At 49.8% G+C, this 18903-nt stretch overlaps 1 protein-coding gene across 2 annotated transcripts; it reads right to left on the bottom strand.

The window, feature by feature from the left end:
* Positions 1-326: 326 nt before the first annotated feature.
* On the bottom strand, positions 327-13229 carry ACER1 (alkaline ceramidase 1). 2 transcript variants are annotated; one of them, XM_009914494.2, is made up of 7 exons: positions 12902-13229; positions 10818-10921; positions 4290-4404; positions 3779-3917; positions 2507-2644; positions 1770-1907; positions 327-947 (listed from the first exon to the last, which is right to left on the bottom strand). In XM_009914494.2, exons 2-7 carry the CDS (start codon positions 10908-10910, stop codon positions 779-781), a joined length of 792 nt encoding a protein of 263 aa, XP_009912796.1. In that variant the 5' UTR covers positions 10911-10921; positions 12902-13229; the 3' UTR covers positions 327-778. The 2 variants fall into 2 exon arrangements, with proteins under 2 accessions (XP_009912796.1, XP_069644456.1); XM_069788355.1 differs by lacking the exon at positions 12902-13229 and adding an exon at positions 11096-11327.
* Positions 13230-18903: the final 5674 nt, after the last annotated feature.

Raw genomic sequence — 18903 nt, 5'->3', positions numbered from 1 at the left:
GCTCTTTACCTCACTTTCTGCCACCAGCCAGCCCTTTCAGTAAGCAGAGGAGTCTCCAAGTTGCACATGGCCATTGGAGACTGTCAGAGCTGGGGAGGAACAAGGGCTACTGGGGGTTGAAGAAGGGGTAGAGCCTGGGGTAGAGCACCCCAGGACCTGGGCCAGAAGAGCCTCTTTTGGGCTGTCACCCAGGAGGATTTCTTTTTATAAACCACTCTCCCTAGCTCAGAGAGAGCTTTGGTCACCCTGTCTGTGCGAGTGACTGGCAGATAATGAGGGATGTGGTGCAGTCAGGGAAAAGAAAGGGGCAGTGCAAGTCAGTGTCCATAGCTTTAATGCACAGCCCTCCTGAGCAAGACCACATATATCAATAAATAAAATTAATAATAATAATTACAGCAGCCCCAACAAACCCAGCTGCCACCAGTTTGGCTTCTGTGTTCTCCACTGTGCCCTTGTCAGCAAGGGGTGCCACTGCTTGACTAATGCAGAAGACACAGAAGAAGCACAGTCTCCCTCCCCTTCTCAGTGGGGATCTGCTGGAGGAGGAGATCTTCGGTTCCCCGGACGCCAGTCTGGGCAGAGTCTTCCAGGGCACCTGCGGGTTCCCACCCTGCTTCATGCCCGGCATCATGAGGCCTCAGCTGCTCCCTGCCCCATCCGCTAGCCACATTGCCCTTGTCCGAGGAACAGGCGCACAGCCGAGGTGTTCCCCATGCAGACACACACGTGTGCATCACGCACCCCGTGCCCAAGGGATGCCCGAGGGCAACCGGCTCTAGCACTGCTTGTGGGGTTCTTCCAGGGTAACGTAAGGCACCACGACAGGCCAGGAGTCACTGGGCCAATATTCTAGCTTTGGCTTGAACAATGGCATCTCGTAGCAGACATCAAAGTAGATGACCAGTGGGCAGCAGTATAGGAGGGACATGGCTATCAGCACGTGCCTGGCAAGGAAATGAAAAAGACATGTGTTGGACAGGGGTAACTCCATCTGCTCCTTCTGCACCTTGTAGCGGTGTGTGGCTGGCATTGTCACCGTGAGGCTAGAGCCAAGGGGTACAGTAACGGCAGGCAAAGGTCCCAGTCCCGTGATGCACGAGGGCTGCAGGGAGTGTGGGTCCTGCGGGGTTTGTGCCTATGCGGAAATCCTAGAAGAGCTCTGTGAGCTGGGGCGGGGGCAATTCCTTGTGCAGAGAGGATGGGGTGATATAGGCAACTTAAGCCCTAAACCAAACCACCCATTCCACCTTGCCTGGCCTAGCCCAGCAGCGCTCGGTGTCTGTCCAAGTCATGCCAGTGATTTGTGAGGATTAATCTGAGAATGCACGCTGTGTGCAGCACTTATAGCCACACTTGGCCAGGCACTGAAATATCTTGCCCAAGCAAATCACTGTCTTTCAGTTTGGCTAGTAAAATAACTCAAAGAACATTGCACTTCATACAGCTTCCTGGGAGCAGATGCAGCCCTTTGAAAGCAAGCTGCTTACCTGGAGGGACTTTTAGAACAATTTCACTTGCAAAACACTGTTTGACTGGTGCAGAGGAGGTAAGGGATATTAAGCAGTGATTAGGACCAAATCCTTGACCTGGGGCCAGGGTGAAGAGCAGCATCAATAGCAACAGAGGAAAGGGGGAGAGGGTTGGGCAGAGATGCGGCTGCTCCCTAGTCCAGTATCACACCTCTGCTGCCATTTCTCCCTAGCTGTGGCCCTTCAGCCCCTGAAATGTTTGGGTTGGGGTTCCTGCCTCTATGCTGGAGCCCTTACCAGAAGCTGTGGAAGTAGGGGAAGTTGATCGCCTGCCAGAGCCCACAAAGCCACCTGTCGCTTATCCAGCTGCTGATGGCCAGTACCCACCACAAGACCATGACTGCGGCCATCCGGTGAACCCTTTTGTCATTGCACCTGGAAGACACAGCGAGGGAGAGGAAGCGGAGTATCGTGTTGGAATGAAAGTGAGTTTTAAAGAGGGCTGGTGTCCTGTCTGCAAATGCTGATGCAACAGGGCAAAACCCAGCGAGTCTCTTCTGGAGGGTATTAATCAGAGCACAAGAACTGGAGAAGTGTGGCTCTCTAGACAGGGTTTGTGACTTTCTGTAGGTGAGGATGATGCTAGAGATGCCAAGGCACTCTTATCTTTCTCCCCAAATCCTGGTGGGTTCTCCCAACCCCACACTGGTTCCCAAATCCCCCACAAAGGGGAAAGAGCTGCAGAGTTGGCAGCTGGGGAGGAGGAGATACGCTTGTCCCATGGCCTGTCCCCATTCTGTGTGGCACCTGGGCCAGATGGCCTTCTTGTATCCAACCACCCACAGTCCTTCCTGTGCCTCTTCCTGGTCCCTCCCAGGCTGCCCCAATTCTTTGCAGAGCTGATTGATAGTCTAACATGTGGCTGATGAAGACTTAGGCTCAATTCACTGTTGTGCACAGAGTCACTGCCACATGTGAGCCTGCCAAGAGCATGCAATGGTCCTGCAGATAACCCCTTTCAGCCCCCTCCTTACTTTTTCAGCTCACGCCATGTCAGGTACAGCAGGTGGAAGGCGATGCAGTTGAGCACATAGGCATTGAAAGCTGGTTTGATGAAGGACATCAAGGTACTGATCACGGTGGTGATACCACTCAACCAGAAGAAATGCTTCCTAAAGGGAGTTGGGAGTGAGTGTCAGTGCCCCCAAGGCTCACAGTATGGAAAGATAAGGATGGGAGAGGTTCTGCTCATTGTCTGAGAGAGGAAACCCTTCTCCAGCACCTCCAATCTGTTTGCACGTGGCTGACCTCAGCCTCTGCAGTAGTCCTGGCAGGAAGGCTGAGGTATGTGATTATATCTGTGCTTTGCCCAAAGCCACCCAGTTAGTTCATGACAGAGTGGGGAACACAGCCCAGAAGGTAGCTTGTGCACTTCCACGGTGATGCCAGAGAGGAGCATGGAGAGGCAAAGGCATTGGGAGCTTTGCACCGGGAAGGGCTGCAAAGCAGGAGTCCCAACAGTGGCAGGCAGGGGCTTGAGCTGTGCAAACATGCAGATTTGGGCTGACTGAACAACAATAGGGCTCAGAGGGGCCTTTCACATGCAAATCCCTTCCCAAGTGCCTTCCCCTCTCCCCCAGCCATGTCTCCACAGTGAACTCCTGGTGACCTCCTCTTCGGCATGGGAAGAGCAGACCTGGAGCAGGCCTTTGCAAGGCTTCTAACTGGGCTGGCTCAGAGGGCTCCAGCAAGCCTGCCAGGATAGGACCATCCTTTGAGCAAAGCCCTGCTGCGTTTCTGTTTCTGTTCACCCAGTATCCCTGTCCTTTCTGCTGAGCTCCTCTAGCCCAGCCAGCCCTGCAAACAACCTTTGAAACGTGGGGTGTTAACTTGGACCAGCTTGTCCTATGTGAAACCCCATCAGCACCTCTGTGGGAAAGCTCTCTGTGGATGGCAGGGGACGCTGTAACAGTTTGACAGCATGGGTAATTGAATGTCAGTGCTCAGGAACATTTAATTTCCCAATTAATTTTGAAATTCTCCACGCAAAGTTTCCCCTGCAGCTTTGCGAGGCAAGGAACAGCACAGCCCTTCCCTGTGGGAGGGTTTCTTACTCTTCCTCTCTCAGCACATCCACCACTGAGTGATGGAAGGTCTGGTCCTGAAGCAAACCGCAGTAACCTCAAAGCTGACCCCTTGCAGGGGAGCTGGCTGGGGGCTGGAGGGATCTGTGGGTCACACGCATCAATGTCAATGTCCCATCCCTCCCCTCAGAGCCTGCAACCCTATGTCCCTCTGAGTCATACCTGGTCTTGATGCACCTGGGGAAGTAAACCCTCGGGTACCAAAAGGAATATGCCACAGCCAGTGTCCAGAGGATAGAGAGCTCATCCAAGAGTTGTCCTACGTAGCTCAGGGTCATGTGAAAGTACATGGAAAAGATACCTGCGAGGAGCAAGGACAGTTTGTGTCAGCAAAGTTGCATCCTTGCACAAGCCTGTCTGGCCTGGGAAGTTCTCGGGAGCCATTCCTAAAGACACACTGTTCCTGAAGAGCAGGGCATGGACCTTGGTGTTAATGGAGGCCTGAGTGAGTCAGTCCACACAGCACCATGGGGATTTACTGGGCTGGAAGCTGTGCATCCACAGCCAGCAGGAACCATGAGCTGCGGGGCTTCAAACAGACGCGGCTGTTCGGTTTCCCACCCCAGCTTGCCCCTGTGCTTTGGCCACTAAGAACCAGCCTCCAAAGGTATAATGAATGAACAGTCAGGTACTCTGGCAACCTGTCTGGTCTTCTCACAACCTTGGCACCCACCTACGCAGAAAAGCAGGCAGGAGACGACATACATGGGCAAGGCACGGTGCTGACGGTACTGCCGGTTCAGGTAGAGCAAGGCGGGAGAAAGGACAAAGAAGCTTACATTGCTGATCTGAAAAACAAGAGGCGCATTCAGCTTATTGCATGATCTTGGGCAAGTACCATCCCACCATGTGCCTCAGTATCTCCATGTGTGAAGAGGATACGGATCTCTAGTGGAAAGCATCTCATGGAAGCAGGTATTACTCTTGGCACAGGGACAGGGCAGAGGCGTTTCTCGAGAAGTGAGGCTGGAACTGGAAGGACAGCTATTGCTGTGACAGCAATGGCTGCAGACATCTATGATCTCCCTGCAGGCACCTCTGGGGCAAACAAGCCCAGGGTAAGCCGGTGTGCCCCTTTTGGGTGACGGTTTAGTTTCAGCTGCCCAGTGTCTTCAAGCAAGCTGCCAAAGCTCTTCTGTTTGCAGCCATTTCCCTCTCCCATCAACCCGGACCTGCCAGAAACTCCCTGGATGGCTTCTGCCCCTTTCAGCCAGCAGCCAGCCCCCTGCGAGGAGCTGGGTGGGTGTGAGGAGCTAGGCCACCATGGCAAGCCACTGTCAGGAAAAGCATTGTTAACTGGGAGTGGGTGCAGTGGAGAGCAGGACAAGCAGGACGTTGGTAGGTAGGAACAGGCAGGATTGAGGTGACATCCTGTAGTGTCATGTGCAAAGCTACCTGGCCTGGAGCAGGGAGGTATTCTGGACACTAGTAATTACATGAAGTCATAAACCTCCTTTAAACATACATAGCAAATGAATGCAGTGAAAATATTCTGCCCTGATTTCCAACTCCGCAAAATTGCTGCATTGACAGACTTTGATTTGTCTGGGGAGGAGGGCATGGTACTGGGGCTCAGCCTGTTGCAGCTGCCTGGGCTGGTTGAAGGTGCCAGTGCTTTGTGGAATGGCAGATGCTGATGGGCAAAATGTGGGAGCTGGGGAGGAGCAGCAAGTGCCCAAAGTCTGGACCTGTGTGCTGGATCAAGCCCGCTCCACCCTGCGGCTACAGGGGAATGAAGTTTGAAATAATCCTTACCCTCTGTGGGTTCTTACCCTGGCTTTTTCACCTGATTTTGCAAACTCAGTAAAGGGATATCACAGGGAAGCACAGCCTCCCCAGGGAAAATCCTTCTTGCTCATGAAAGGTTGGGACTGTGGTGCCACGTTTTACCTGCCAGACAGCTCTTTGGGGCTTTGGAAGAGCAGGGCAGAGCCATCTGCTAAAATGCCATTTGGCAAGCCACCAGGGTGACTTTTATCTCACCCTGACAATCCTTTTCCTTTCATCTTCCAGTTAGATGCTGACCCAGACCCCAAGCCTGGAATCTGACCTCCACTGCTGGAGTCTCACTCCTCAGCAGCCCTTACATGCACCAGGTAAACTGCAAAATCTACGCTTGGCTTGTGATGTCCCATGGGATCTAAGTTTACAGTAACAGGGCTGCAAATCACAGAGATGTTGTCATATATGTGAAACACACCCTCTCATATTCCAGAGGGAAACACAATTCATGCTTAATGTAAGGTCTCTATTCCCTTTAACACCTGGAGATTAATCTTGAATTTCACTAAGGCTTTCATGAAACAAGTTGATGCTCCCATTAACAGCAATTCTCAGGCCAAGTGTATTGGTTTTCTATAGGTGCTTAGAGCCAAATCCAGGCCTGTTCCCATTCCAGCTATGAAAAGAGAAGTGCTGGTCCCACTTGCACACTCGAGGTCAAACTGTTCGGAAATGATCGAGAAACCAAACTGTGTGTTAAAGTAACAACTGTGTTGCAAACACTTCTTTTCCTGTTAAATGGTTAAAGAGGCTTTTGGAAGACACTCAGGGATAGCAAGAAGAGACAAAATGCTTGCAGAAAAGGCAGCAGTATGCAAGTGCCAGCATGCATGTCAAAGTGAGGAAATGCAGGAGTTTGAGATTGTGTATGAAGAGGTCTGAATCCCTGCTGCAGTGGGCATTGCAACAGTCCTATTAATTACATGATAGCAATGTTATCGCTTCATTAAGTCAGTATGAGATGTGCAAGATCAGATATCAGAGGGGAGGGATAATCAGGGGAACTGTGCCAATAGGGTCAAAAAGATGGAGCGATTCCTTGTAAAGCAGCCAAACTCAGAGCTTAGGGGAGATCTGCTACAAAACTGCATCTGTGGAGGAGGACACAGGGTCTTCATCACTTGTTGGATCCAAGCCCTGATTTGTAAGTGCTGTCTTATATCTTCCCTCTAGGATGTGGCAAGCTCCATCTGAAATGGGCTTAGGAGTGTTTTGTTCACAGTACTCCCATTAGGAAGTTTTTCCAGAGTCTCTGCTCATGTTGAGTCCCCCCAGCACAGCTTCTACTTATACTGGGTTGTACTGGCCAGGAGGCACCAGCTCCCTCTGCCTGGGATGCCAGCGAGATAAGAGAGTGGTAATGGAGCCGAGGTGTCATTTGACCTGTGAGAGTGACTCAGCTCTGTGGCTTTGCACTGTGTGAGCTCACAGTGATGTCCCACTTCCTAACTAGTGTGAATTATTGCTCCAGGTGCCTAAGCCAAGCCCACCTGTATTGGCATTTGCTTCTTTGACTAAGAAAAAAGCAAGACTGGGATCAGTGACATGGCTCTAATACTGGTGCATTAGCAGGACCATGGGAAAGGCCCTAGGGCCTCTGCAACTCAGAACTTTGCAGCCTAAGATGGAGGGAGAGGCCTGCAGAGAATCTGTTTGCATCTCCATCCATGACAGGGTGAGAACAAGCCCCCCATACAGATCGGGACAGGAGGTGCTGGTTTGCAGAGCTCTGCCTGGCTCTGTGAGCACAGCAACAGTGCAACAGCGGCCAAGGCATGTGCCGGTCCTTGCTCAAGACAGGCATTTTCTGCAGTGAAAGGAGATTTCTGCAAGACTCATTGGAGTGCATTCATTCACTTAAAGGCCAGTGAACCAGGTTTAGCTGCCAGAAGAGCCCACAGGGCCAAAGACAGAAGTCAATACCTCAGAGGCTCTCCAGACCTGTATAGCAAGTTCCTAATAACCAGTCCTGCGTAGCAGAAGATGAGGCTGCATGTCCTGACATCACAATGTCATGCCATTGCTTTGGGGCAGGAAACAGCTGTTTGTCTGGTGTTTGCAGAGTGCCAGGCAAGGACCTGCCATACTCCTGCATGAGACTTTCTGGGCAGACAAGAGAGCGATGCGTCTGCGAGGCTGAGGGGTTACTGAGCCCGTGCGGAGCGCTGGGGTGCACGCCACGGCTCTGATACACTGAAAGTGCTTCTCTGGGCGTATCTAGGTAATTTGCACCTGCAGTTGAGCTTATCTCCACCAATCGAGCTCTGGCTATACAGCAGTGTCAGAGCTCCTGCTGCTTTGCCAGAGAGACTGCTGAGGATTTGGGTGTCATTACCAGGCATCCTGGATCAGTCATATCAGGAAAGAAATGAGGATAGAAAGACAAGTCCCTGACTGATGACCCTCATGTAGCACAATCGGTTCTTCTATGAACAGTCAGAAGACAATAAATTTCTGGGTCACTGAGTCACTATAAATAGTTACCACTTTGTTGCTGAATTGCATCCAATCATGAGCCACCAAGTATTATTAGGTACTTAAAGATACTGTTTACATTCTTTGCTCATACCCTTGGTGCTTATTTCTAATAAAAAGCATCCAACCCAAGCAGAATTGAGTGAGAATGTGGCTGGCACAGAGGAATTCTCAGCAGCACTTTGCTGCTGCTGGCACAAAACTACCCTGCTTAAGCCCCGGGCAGTTTTGGGAAGAAGACATTGAAGTGGATGCTCCATTAGGAAGCCCTGCTGATTTAGTGGTGCAGGAGTCTTGGGTAGGAGCTGGCTAGATTCCCAGCTAGTCTAAAACTCTGGCAAACTGACGCTGAAGTCAATATTGATATAATTATCTCAGGGCACGCCAGTGAGATAAGGCCCATAAAGTTTGCCGCAGGGAAGAAGCGATCTGAATATGGGGAAAAAACAAATGGAGGAGAGAAGAGAAGGAGATCCAGGCTGTTAGGATCACATCTGAGATGATAGTGCCCTGAGCCCCAGCTGGATCTGCAACATGCTGCCAGCCAGCAGGGATAGCTAAGGATCTCAGTCTGGTCCAATTTCTATAGTCCCCCCTTTAGGGCACATCACAAGGTGCGAGAGAGCCGCAGCATGAAGAGGGCTCCCCTGGTGCTGCTGCAAGGGGTGAGAGCCAGGCAATGCCAGCCAGTGTGTGCAGACTGATGAAAGGGTGTTGCCCATGTAAGTGGTGCTCCTGCCTTCTTTTGGTTACAAGGTCTGGCCCTGAGCATGGTGCAGCCTTTGGGGCTGTTGTCAGATGCTCAGACAGCAGCAATTTTTAGGAGGGTTTGCTCTTTTGTCTCCCCTTGTTTGGACAGGAGATCACATGCCAGCCCTGATGCAGGCAGCTGTCAAGGCAGGTTTAGATCCCTGTTGCTTTCTTTAAATGGGAATCACATCTTAAGACAGAAACTGCAGAAGTGGTACCCTCCACCTGCACAGGCACTCTGCTGAGCTCCATGGTCTGGTAAAAGGGAGACTGGCAAGAAGGAGATCAGTGCAGGAACCAAAAAAAGCTCCTCTGCTGGGAAAGAGGTGCCCTGAGTTCACATGTGGAGAAGAACAAGGGCTAGTTTGATCACTGGAAAAAATCCTGCAGGGTTTGCTCTGCCCAAATCTCTCTGTGTTCCTCAGTATTGCACTAGTTTGCATCTGTGCAGAAACATGCATTGGAGAAGATTTCCTCTCCTGGAGGAAAGCTGTGTCTGAGTCCTACCCCGTGAAAATTCATCCCAACAAGCCCAGTATCTTGAAGGTGGTGTAGTCTGGAAACATGAGATGTGGCTGTGGCTAGTAGGGACCTCAGTCCAGAACTAGGCACCTGGGTAAGATTTTCAGGACTAGCTACATAATTTAGAAACCTGTGCCACAAAATGAACTAGGCAGCTAAGAGTTAATGTTTTATGGGAATTAGAGGGCTTTGGGTTCTAAGAAAGATAGTTATGCATATGGCCACACACCAACCGGTGTCTAGCAGTGTGCCGCAGAGAAGTTAGACACATAAGTGCTTTTGGAAAGCTCCTGAGATCTTCTTGGTGTGTTAAGAGTCCTGAGCCACTTTGACAGTCTGGGTATAAATCAGGATCTTTGTGAAAATGGGGTCTCAGCTCCAAAGACATGTTTGAAAAATGCTGTCTATGTACTAAACTAGGAGGTGAGGCAAATTTATGTCCCAGAATGCATTCTGATTAAAAACTCTCATAACTTTCACACTTCCTGCTGTTTGTGGAAATCAACCCCTCCCTGTGTTGCCAGTGACACTCCAAAACACAGAGTCCTTTGGCATCTCCAGCTGTATTTGAAATGCTGATGTGAGTATAAGTGATTTCTGTACCTCCTTGCTAGTTATGCCTTGCTCTGCAGCTCTGAGCCCATCTGACAAGGATGCAGTGCCAGTAAACAGGCAACAGCACAACACATTCAGTTAGATGCCAGAGGGAAGCAGTATTTGGTCTGGACTGGCAGACCTTTATTTGTTAGCTGTCTCAAAGAAAAGGGACTATATACAGCCCAAGCATCCCTCCTCTGAGACCCTGGCTGGGCAATTAGGGCTGGGAGCTGTGGGACTCGGGTGAGGGAATTATCGTTATTATAGGCAATTTATTAAAGGCAGGAAATGCTTTGAAAAAAGAGGAAGAGACTTTTCCATGAGAACAAGAACTTCCAGTGTTAGACAGTAATTGCTAAATGTTGTAAACAAGGCCTTTGGAAGGTTGTAAATCCACATGCCTCACACCCCTGCTAGCCTGTAATTGCACTGGGGTAGAAGGACACGCTTGCAGAGACCGGTTATCTACTGAGTCCTCTGCAGACAGAGATGGATGCTTCTAGCCACACTTAAGCCAGGAGGCTGCATTCAAGGGACTGGTGCTGGATGGAGCCTGAATTATAAAGGATCATAGGAGGTGAAACTGGCTCATGCATCAGCTTTCCTCCGTCTTGAGTTCCGGATTCCCAACCTGCCTGACACGGTTCATGCAAGTGCTGTCTCTCATTTTGCCACTCCTGTACATTTAGCTGGAATATATGCGCCCTGTGTGGGACTTACCCCAGTTGGCAGGAGAGCTGCAGGACTGGTATAACAGGATCTCACAAATCTGGGCTAAGGAGCATTGCCAGAGTTTTCTCACTGGGAACTCAGCCCCACACGTGCCAGAAGTCCCCCTGACGCCAGCTCGTTTTGTGAGCAACTGACTGTTGTAAGCAATAAAAGTCCCATGATTTACCTGAAGCTCAGAAAGTATTCCCCATACCAGCACCCTCCAACACCAGGAATTTCAAAGGAGTGAGCAGGGGGAGAGAAAGCAAGGTTGTCCCTTCTCATCTCCCCAAAGCAGCTCCTGGGTGCCCAGAGCCATCTGCCTTCGCGCCCCAGCCTGCCCTTCGGATGCGCCCGCACTCACGGTGTTGTAGTACTCCGCAATGACTGTTGAGCGCTCAAAGTTGCCTTCACACCAGTCGACTTCGGCGCTCTGGTAGGAAAATATGCTCGGCATCGTTGGGCCACCTTTGTAAAAGGGAGAGGAGCACGTTAGTTTTGCACACGGGGAAGGAGTGTGCTGCACACCCAAAGGGAAAGTGGAGAAGCACACTCTGCCTGCCTGCTTCTTGCACACATGCACGCTTGCGTTGCACCAGTCTGCTCAAGCACAGCATCCTTACCCTGCTACGAAAGACTCACCCTCTTCCCAGCACGCATCACGTTGCAGAATATTTCCTCATCTATCCCCACAATGCAGGAGAGGCAAATCACCCTAGGAAATGTTCTTGAACTCTGAGCCTGCGAATGCTCACCACAGCCCCATCCACAGCATTAACATCTCTCATCAGGGGTCGTCGCTGCCACATGATGCTTCCCCATTTCAGCCTTGTCCTTGTCACCCTGTCTTCTCCCTTCTCTTCACTTTCTTTATGACTCAGATCTTTCTGCCAAGAGGACTTCCCTGTACTTTGTAGGCTGTGAGCTACCTTTTGGGAGTGGACAACTCTACAGGGTTTATTGCTCATTGGCTCTGTTCTTCTTAGTTGTTTCTCAGCATCTTCCTGAGGGCTGGAGCTCACTTTATGCAAGCTCAGCCCTGGAGCACCAGCATAGGCCCTAGGTATTACCAGAGTCCTGGGGGGGTAGAGCAAAGGCATTGGGAGGTGTTTCTTCAGTGGCAGTGATTTCACTTTGAATGCACTCCCATGCAAGCTCCATCCTGGTTTCCTAGTCTTTCACAGAGCTTTACACCTCAAGTGGGCTCTCCACAGCCAGGTTCCCAAGCCTGGCCTCTCGTAGTGGCAGAAGCTGCAGTTACAAGTGGGATTCTAAAAAAAAAATCTAACCTTTTGCCTGTTTTTCTTCCCCATGCTAAAGACTTTCCTATCTTCAGTGTGAGCATCTCAGCCCTCTTATTCATTTGAAAAAGTAAAAGTCCTGATAAAGTAAAAGTTTCCTATCTGGCATATTTTATTTCAGATCCTTGAGACTGTGGAGGTATTTTAGAAGCTGATGGATGGGTTCCAACCTTAGAGGTGTTTGGAAGCATCATCCAAACCCTAGCAGCTGGGTATTTGGTACACGAGAGCCACAGAAATTCCCTGGAGCTGAGCAGCTAAGTCCCTGGATGCAGTGTCGAACTAACTCATCCGGCTGTGCTTCCCTAGCTCTGCAGAATGAGCAGGTACCAGGGTGACACCAAGTGCTTCAGTAGCATCTCTGAGCTCCTGAGGCACTGGTGGAAAACAGAGCTTTCTTTTCTTTGAAAATCCTTTCAGCTTTGAGTCTAATGGAGGAGAGGGAAGTTTATCTCAAAACCACTCATCAGTTGATCAGGTTCTTGCAGAGAAAGTCAAGTCCTTGTTTACACTGGTGTCAGCTGAGCAGCACCACTAAGTTCAACAGTTACTGTAGGTGTGTAGTGGTGTGAAGGTACCACAGCTTCCTCTGCTTCTCTTCCCAAGCAGAAGTTCAAAGGGAGAAAACACAGGAGTGTAACACTAATACAAACAAGCTCTTCTGTAACCTCCTGCTCCAACCAGATAAACTGACTTGTGGATAAACCGACTTGTGGATAAACCTCCACCATTCTTTTACAATTGCAAGTTCATGATGCCCTCTATGTAATCCAGGCTGACTGGTTCCCCAGAGCAGGTGAGATCACAGCTACAGAAGAAAAATAAAATAGATGGCAGGCAGATTGGTTTGAGGTCTGCCTCTTCGTGATCTTGGGTTTCCATGTGCTCATCCATTCACACCATATTGACTCTCTGCTGATCCCTGGTGCTCTGCATTACGCTTTTACAGTGATGCAAGGGTAAAAAAAGAATCAGACCCAAGATGGTAAATCCCATCTTCTAGCTGAACAGACATGTCGAGAGATGGTGAAGGGATGGAGGAAACATGAGACAGAAGAAGAAAAGGAGAACAGAAAAATCGAAGCAGTGACCAGAGTGCCCAGCGGTTGTTGGCTTGCTGCTTGCCTCTCATCCCAGCCTGGCTTACCTGTGTTCCCTTGAGACGGACCAGCACTGCTTCCACGCGGTGAGGCGAAGCGTCGGGAGCTCCAAGGTTTCTAGCAAAGCTGGAGCAGTAACCTGCCCTGCCACTCTAGCTCTGAAGGAGTGCCCACGGTGTGAGCTCACCGGGAGCAGCCGCCAGGAAATACCCTTGCTCTGGCTCTAGGGAAAGCGTTGGGATGAGACAAGAGCCATGCGCATCCTCCAGGCAAACCTTCCAGTCCCCCAACGGAAACATAGTGGCTGGAGGGTTTATATCTGTGCACCCAAATGGGCAGGGGCAGAGAGGGAGGGCAGAGAAGCATGAGCTGGAAAGGTTGGAAGAGCGGGTAGAAATGCAGTCTGAAATCATCCATGTGCCCCTAGGCAGGTTACCTGCGCACGCGCAGACACCCTTATCCTAACCCTGTTTTTCCCAGAGGAGGGACTGATCCATACAACCTCCCTCACAGAGCTGGTTAAAACCCAATAACAGTTTTCACCAAAAAACACACAGCAAGCTGATGCTGCCTTGTTTTCAAGCCACTTTTCAACTTTTCCCCAACTACTGTTTTATTATAAAAAATAATTTTATTATAAAAAATAATTCACATTTCCTCTAGCTAGTTTATTTTGTTATTTAGTTAAAGAATTTGCTGAATAGGATACTTTTGGGTGACTGCTTTGCAAACATTTTCCTCCTGAATCCCATTCAGTATGTCAAGAAAATTGGCAGCAGTTAAACTTTTCCCCCAAATCAACGTTTTTTCCTCCACATAAAAAAAAAAGAAATAAATATGTTAATAAGAAATAAGAAGAAATATGTTGCTCTCTTAAACATAAAAGCTCATTATTTGGTCAGGTCTTCCTGCTGAAGCAGAGGAGACACCACGTTCAGCATCACAGGGCAGGGTCAGACCAAGATCCAAGGTGTCCCTGTCCATGTGCTCCCTGAAGAGTAGGGATCAAACAGCAGCCTTTGCTGTCACACTTCAGATTTGCCCTGGGGATTGGCTCTTTGGGAAGCTTAGCCATTTATTTTGATAATTCTATGAAAAGGAGCATACCTGGGAGACCTGAGCTGTGCAATACCTCCTAAAGATGCCAGGGCTTACAAAAGCCTCACAAATCCACATCCATTTTGAAATGAGAGGGTAATTAACCACTGAAGCGGCGTATATTACGACATGGTGGAGCCTCCGCTACATGCAACTAAGTCAAGGCTGGGTGTCTTTCTAGGACAGACAATGCAGCTTGGCACAGATCAGAGGCAATCCCCAGCAAGCTGCTCTCAGCCCCTGGATGGCCGCACAGTGGTGTCTGTGCTGAGGAAGCCCAGGGTGAATTTGCTTCTTATTCACTTATAACTCCTGAATGGAGTGTGTGAATAGGAGACTGAGATCGCATGCTGAAAGAAGGTACCCAGTACCCCAGGGCATCTCAGTGAGAAGCAAGCGGTGACTTGCCCATCCCATCGCGAAGGGAGGCAGGTGAGGTACAGTGTCAGCCAGGGGAGGTGGCAGAGGTGAATTTGAAAATAAGACGGATCATTGCCCAGACACATGATGCCTGGCCTATATGAACATCTTTGAAAAGAATGAGTTTTCCCACCCCAAAACCTCTGGCATCCTTGGCATGAGAAAAGCACCCAAGCATCACTGATATATCCTGTGCCACACAATTAATAAATAACTGGGGAGGATGTCACAAATCTGCATCTTCCCTGATTCATCAATAAGTAGCATTCAGGTCATAAAGAGAGGCTGATTTCCTGGTGAGTCCTCCTTCCCAGCTCCTCCTAATGGTCACATCCTCCTGCCTGTTGTCAGAAGGGCCTGGGATGCTGAGGATGCTGACATGGGAGTGGGCTGGGGAGAAGAGGGTGCCCAGGGAGCACAGGGGTGAAGCTTTCTGGGCCTCATGTGAGAGTTACACAAAGAAACTCTCCTAATTCTCCCTGTATTTGAGACTTCTTTCTCTCAAAGCTTCACCCAAAGTCCTCACATCCATGCTAAGATTTGCTGCCTCCTCTCCACCTTTCTTCTAACATGCGACATCCCAGCTTGCTCAGATGTGTCTCTTCTGCACCAGGATCTGCCAGGAAACCTCATGGATGAGGTTTGTTCCTCATCCTGTCCCCATAGCTGTTCCCTTCCCACTACTGGGGACTGATGCTGTCTTGCAAGACCCCCCATCCCAGAGGCAACATCCCAGGCTTTGTGATATGGGACATGCTTTAGTCTGGAGAGCCTCATCCCAGCTCCTCTGCCTCTCTGTCATCCCTTGGCCAGGCAGCAAGGTCTGAGGGTATTGCACCGAGACAGCTGAGAGCAGGCAGTGGAAGGGACAGGGCCTTTGAAAGGAGTTGAGCCTGCAGCCTCAGGGCCCAACTACAAGTGTTTTATAACTGTGTACTCACAAGCTGTGGTGAGGGAGCAGTTCTGCTGCTGGTGCCACCAAAACAGGGAAGTGGCGACCCTGGCGGGCAAGTTTGGGAGAATCCGGTTGCTTAACTTGAGGTTGTTCCTACCTGTCTTGTACTGTGGCACCTCGGATGGAGGCTTCCACCTGAACTGCTGATGGTGAGGGATTTTTTTAAAAAAGCCCATTGAGAGAAGCTGTGGCTCAGAGGCACGTGTCTGTCTTTATTGCCTTGGCTGGTCTGGGGCTGTGACTGTCAGCAGAGGGGCAGTAACAAACAGCTGGGGCAGGGAGGATGAGGTGGGAGTGCTGGCATCCCACATCCCTGCTGCTGTTTGCTCAGTAAGCATGAGTCAGAGCCCTAGGGTGGAAGGAGGTGAAATTACTTAGCTCCATTCTCACAGCAAGGCAGTGGGTGAGATGGGAAGGGAACCCAGGCATTTTGGCTCACCAGTGCCTTGCTGCATCCCTCTGCCTGTGTCCAGGAAGCCCTGAAGCAGCCTGAACAGGCTCCATCCTGCTGCCACCTCCTTTGCTTTTGGTACATGACTTTAGTACATTGCTCCAGGGCTGCAATTTCATGCTTCCAGGCATAAAAACACAGGCAGGTGACCTGGGAGCCTTGCTAACACTGAACAGTTAGATAATCCCTGTTGTTCGTGGCTCCACAGGGCAGGAATCATGTCCTCTGCTTGGTTTGGAAGCTGTTTAGCAAATCGCGGTCTGGAAGAAATAACAACAGCAGCAGGAGACATGCTAAAACTGCATGTGCTTTACACAGCCAAATGAAAGCATTCATCTCCATTGCTGCTGTATAGCCTACCGGGAGCAATGTACCCATTCTTATTCACATCTGCAGAGCTGTAAATATCTGTGTTTCTTCACCAGGTAGGGCAGAGGCTCCAGGCAACCAAAAAGCATCAGTACCAACAGCAAAGACAGATTGCACCCCACACGAGGTGTGGCTTTAAAGTCTCAAATGTCTGAAACACCTGCTCTTTACAACATCATGGCCCTGGTACTTGTGCAAGTCAGCCTCCAGAGGGGCAGAGCACAAGCCTTGTCAGGCCTCAGAGGGCTGGTCTCAGGGTCCAAGAGAAATGCCCCACCAATCCATCATCATTGAGCAATCACCCAGGCACTCTATTATCATTACTCCAGGCAGGATGCCATACCAGTTAACCCAATAGTCTTTGCCAATCTGACCACTCCGTGCTTGTTTTGAAATGCAGACAGGTTTAAAACAAATGCCTTAATTGCTAATAGTAACAACAATAACAGTAATAATTAAAGGAAGTTCTCCCAGCATGGTCATCTGTCACATGCGCTTCTCGCTGCGGTTGTGTATACGCTGCAGAAACTTTGGCTTATGTAACTCAGCAGAAGCTGCTGGATGTGCAGGGGCTAAGCAGAGACTTTTTTCTCATTCTCCCCTTCCTGTAGATGAAAATATAAGCTATCTAAATCAGGAGAGAGAAAAATCACCTTATTCTTGGCAGTGCTGTAACAGCACAACCAGGGCTCTCTCACTTAGTTGCGGGCCACAGACACAGTGAGGGCTGCCTTGAGTCCAGGAAGGTTTCAAATTTAGCAGACACAGAGCAGGGAGGTACCTCTTCCCAAACCAAACCCCTGCATGTAGCAACTTTTCACCCTTTCTTACTGGCAGGAATCTTGACTCTGAAGAGATGTGAAAATGAAAGGAGATGAAGAGAAAGTTCCTTTTTGCTTCAGCTGAGCCTGCAGCTTTACGTCACAGCTGGCAGAGGCTTGGCAGTGCTTTGCACCCAGGTAGATGTGTTTATCTAACGTCGCAATCCTTTCTCAGTGGTGCAAAGCTTTGGCAGGAGACAGCGATGGTTTGTGCAAGTTTTGCGAGAGACTTAATAACAGAGTCTGCAACGGACCCTGGGAACCAGAGGCTTCCTCATCCAGGTCTGTCTCTGAGTACTCAAAGAGGAGACCCCCCCAGCCCCTCTTTACTCTTTGCTCCCCACTGGGCAGAAAGCAGGAGCTGCTGTCTCTGTTTCAGGAAGGGAGAAGCTTCGTCTTGGTTCATGGTGACAGATGGGGTATTGGTGCATTTGTTAAAACTCTGTAAGCACCTAAGAAGGCAGAAAGTTTGCCTCTGACTCTGACTGTTGGAAAGAATGTAAGAAGGAAGACAAGAAGGAAATAATCCTGCCCCATCTTCTGGTGGTCAGTGACTTAATAATTCCTTAGCTGGAGGCCTTGGACCATCATGTTTAACCAGTCACGACAGACGAATCCTGCATATATCAAGCTTTTAAAGGTTTTTTTCTGAGGTCATATCCTATGGCAATGAGGTCCAGTTTAATTAGGTGCTGGATGAATTAGTACCTCCTTTTGCCTATCTGCTCTCTGATGGCTGCACTGGGTGCCCTCCAGCTGGGCCAATTCTGGAGTGGGAAATCACGTGTAGTTGTTCCCCGTTCCCATCCTCCAGGCGTCTTTGCTGCATCTCCCTACAACCTCCCTGTCTCATGCTGGTCATTCCCAGTGCGCATCCCTGTGCCTTGTTTAGTTTCCCGTCTCTACTGAAAGCAGCACATCCCATCCCAGATGCTTTGAAATCTCTATCTGCCTACAAAGATAAAGGGAGACTAATATTTAACACAATCTCTCTTTGTGCATTATTTTGAACACAGAAATTTGGTGTGAGTGCCTCATGGGCAGACAAGAGGGGTTGTTATAACAAGGACATGGTGACGCTTAGAAGCACCACTAAAAAAAACCTCTTGGAAGAGTTTGTCACCTGAAACAGGAAAGCACAGAAATGCCCCCAGCAGCCACAGAGCAGATCCAGCAGGAGTGTGTGCAGAGGCCTTGTCCCACTCTCTTTATTCTTGGTTCGGTGCCTGGGCTCTGAGACCATGAGGAAAACCCTCTCCATCCTCCTGCAACCACCACCTGGCACAAACCTCCCTCTTGTTTCCGAAAGCAGATGAGATCTTCTCATAGCAGAGAGCATCCCTTGTGATTCAAACTCAACCCCAACAGATAACAAGCAATACTTGTGTCCTCCTGTGAGCTATTTAACAGCCTCTGCCTGTGTGCCCGTGCCCAGGCAGTGGTCTGAGTGCAGCTCCCTGCACAATAAAACACATTCACATCAAGACCACGCCACGCTCCTGCAGATCCCGTTCTTGGTGGCAGAGCTGGATGCATCCCTGAAGATGGCTCCTTCTCTGTGCACACTCCATAGGAAGCTCCTGATGCTATTTGCTGGGTTGTGCCAGCTCTGATCTGTTGGCAAGTATGTGCTCTTCTCTCAGCGGCTGCCCCAGGGACCCTGCTGGCAGTCACCAAACACGGGCAACTGATGGGCCGAACTCTGGGGAGAAGCTGGTTGAGAATGTGCCTTCCATTGAACATCCATTCCTTCCCACAGCGGCCCTCACCAGCATAGACATTTCCTTTATTCATTTAATAACTCTCCAGTTCTTGACTATGTTATTCACTTTTTTAATTTCCAGCTTTCCCTGGGAACACAGAGGGACTAAAAACCATCTCTAAATAATAAAACCAACTAGTCCTGAGAGTTTAAGAGTCTGCAGGCAACTCAGA

This window comes from Haliaeetus albicilla, chromosome 8, assembly GCF_947461875.1.
Source record: "Haliaeetus albicilla chromosome 8, bHalAlb1.1, whole genome shotgun sequence".
Taxonomy (NCBI): domain Eukaryota; kingdom Metazoa; phylum Chordata; class Aves; order Accipitriformes; family Accipitridae; genus Haliaeetus; species Haliaeetus albicilla.
The sequence above is the reverse complement of the archived record's forward strand: the minus strand, read 5'-3'. Positions and strand labels throughout refer to the sequence as shown.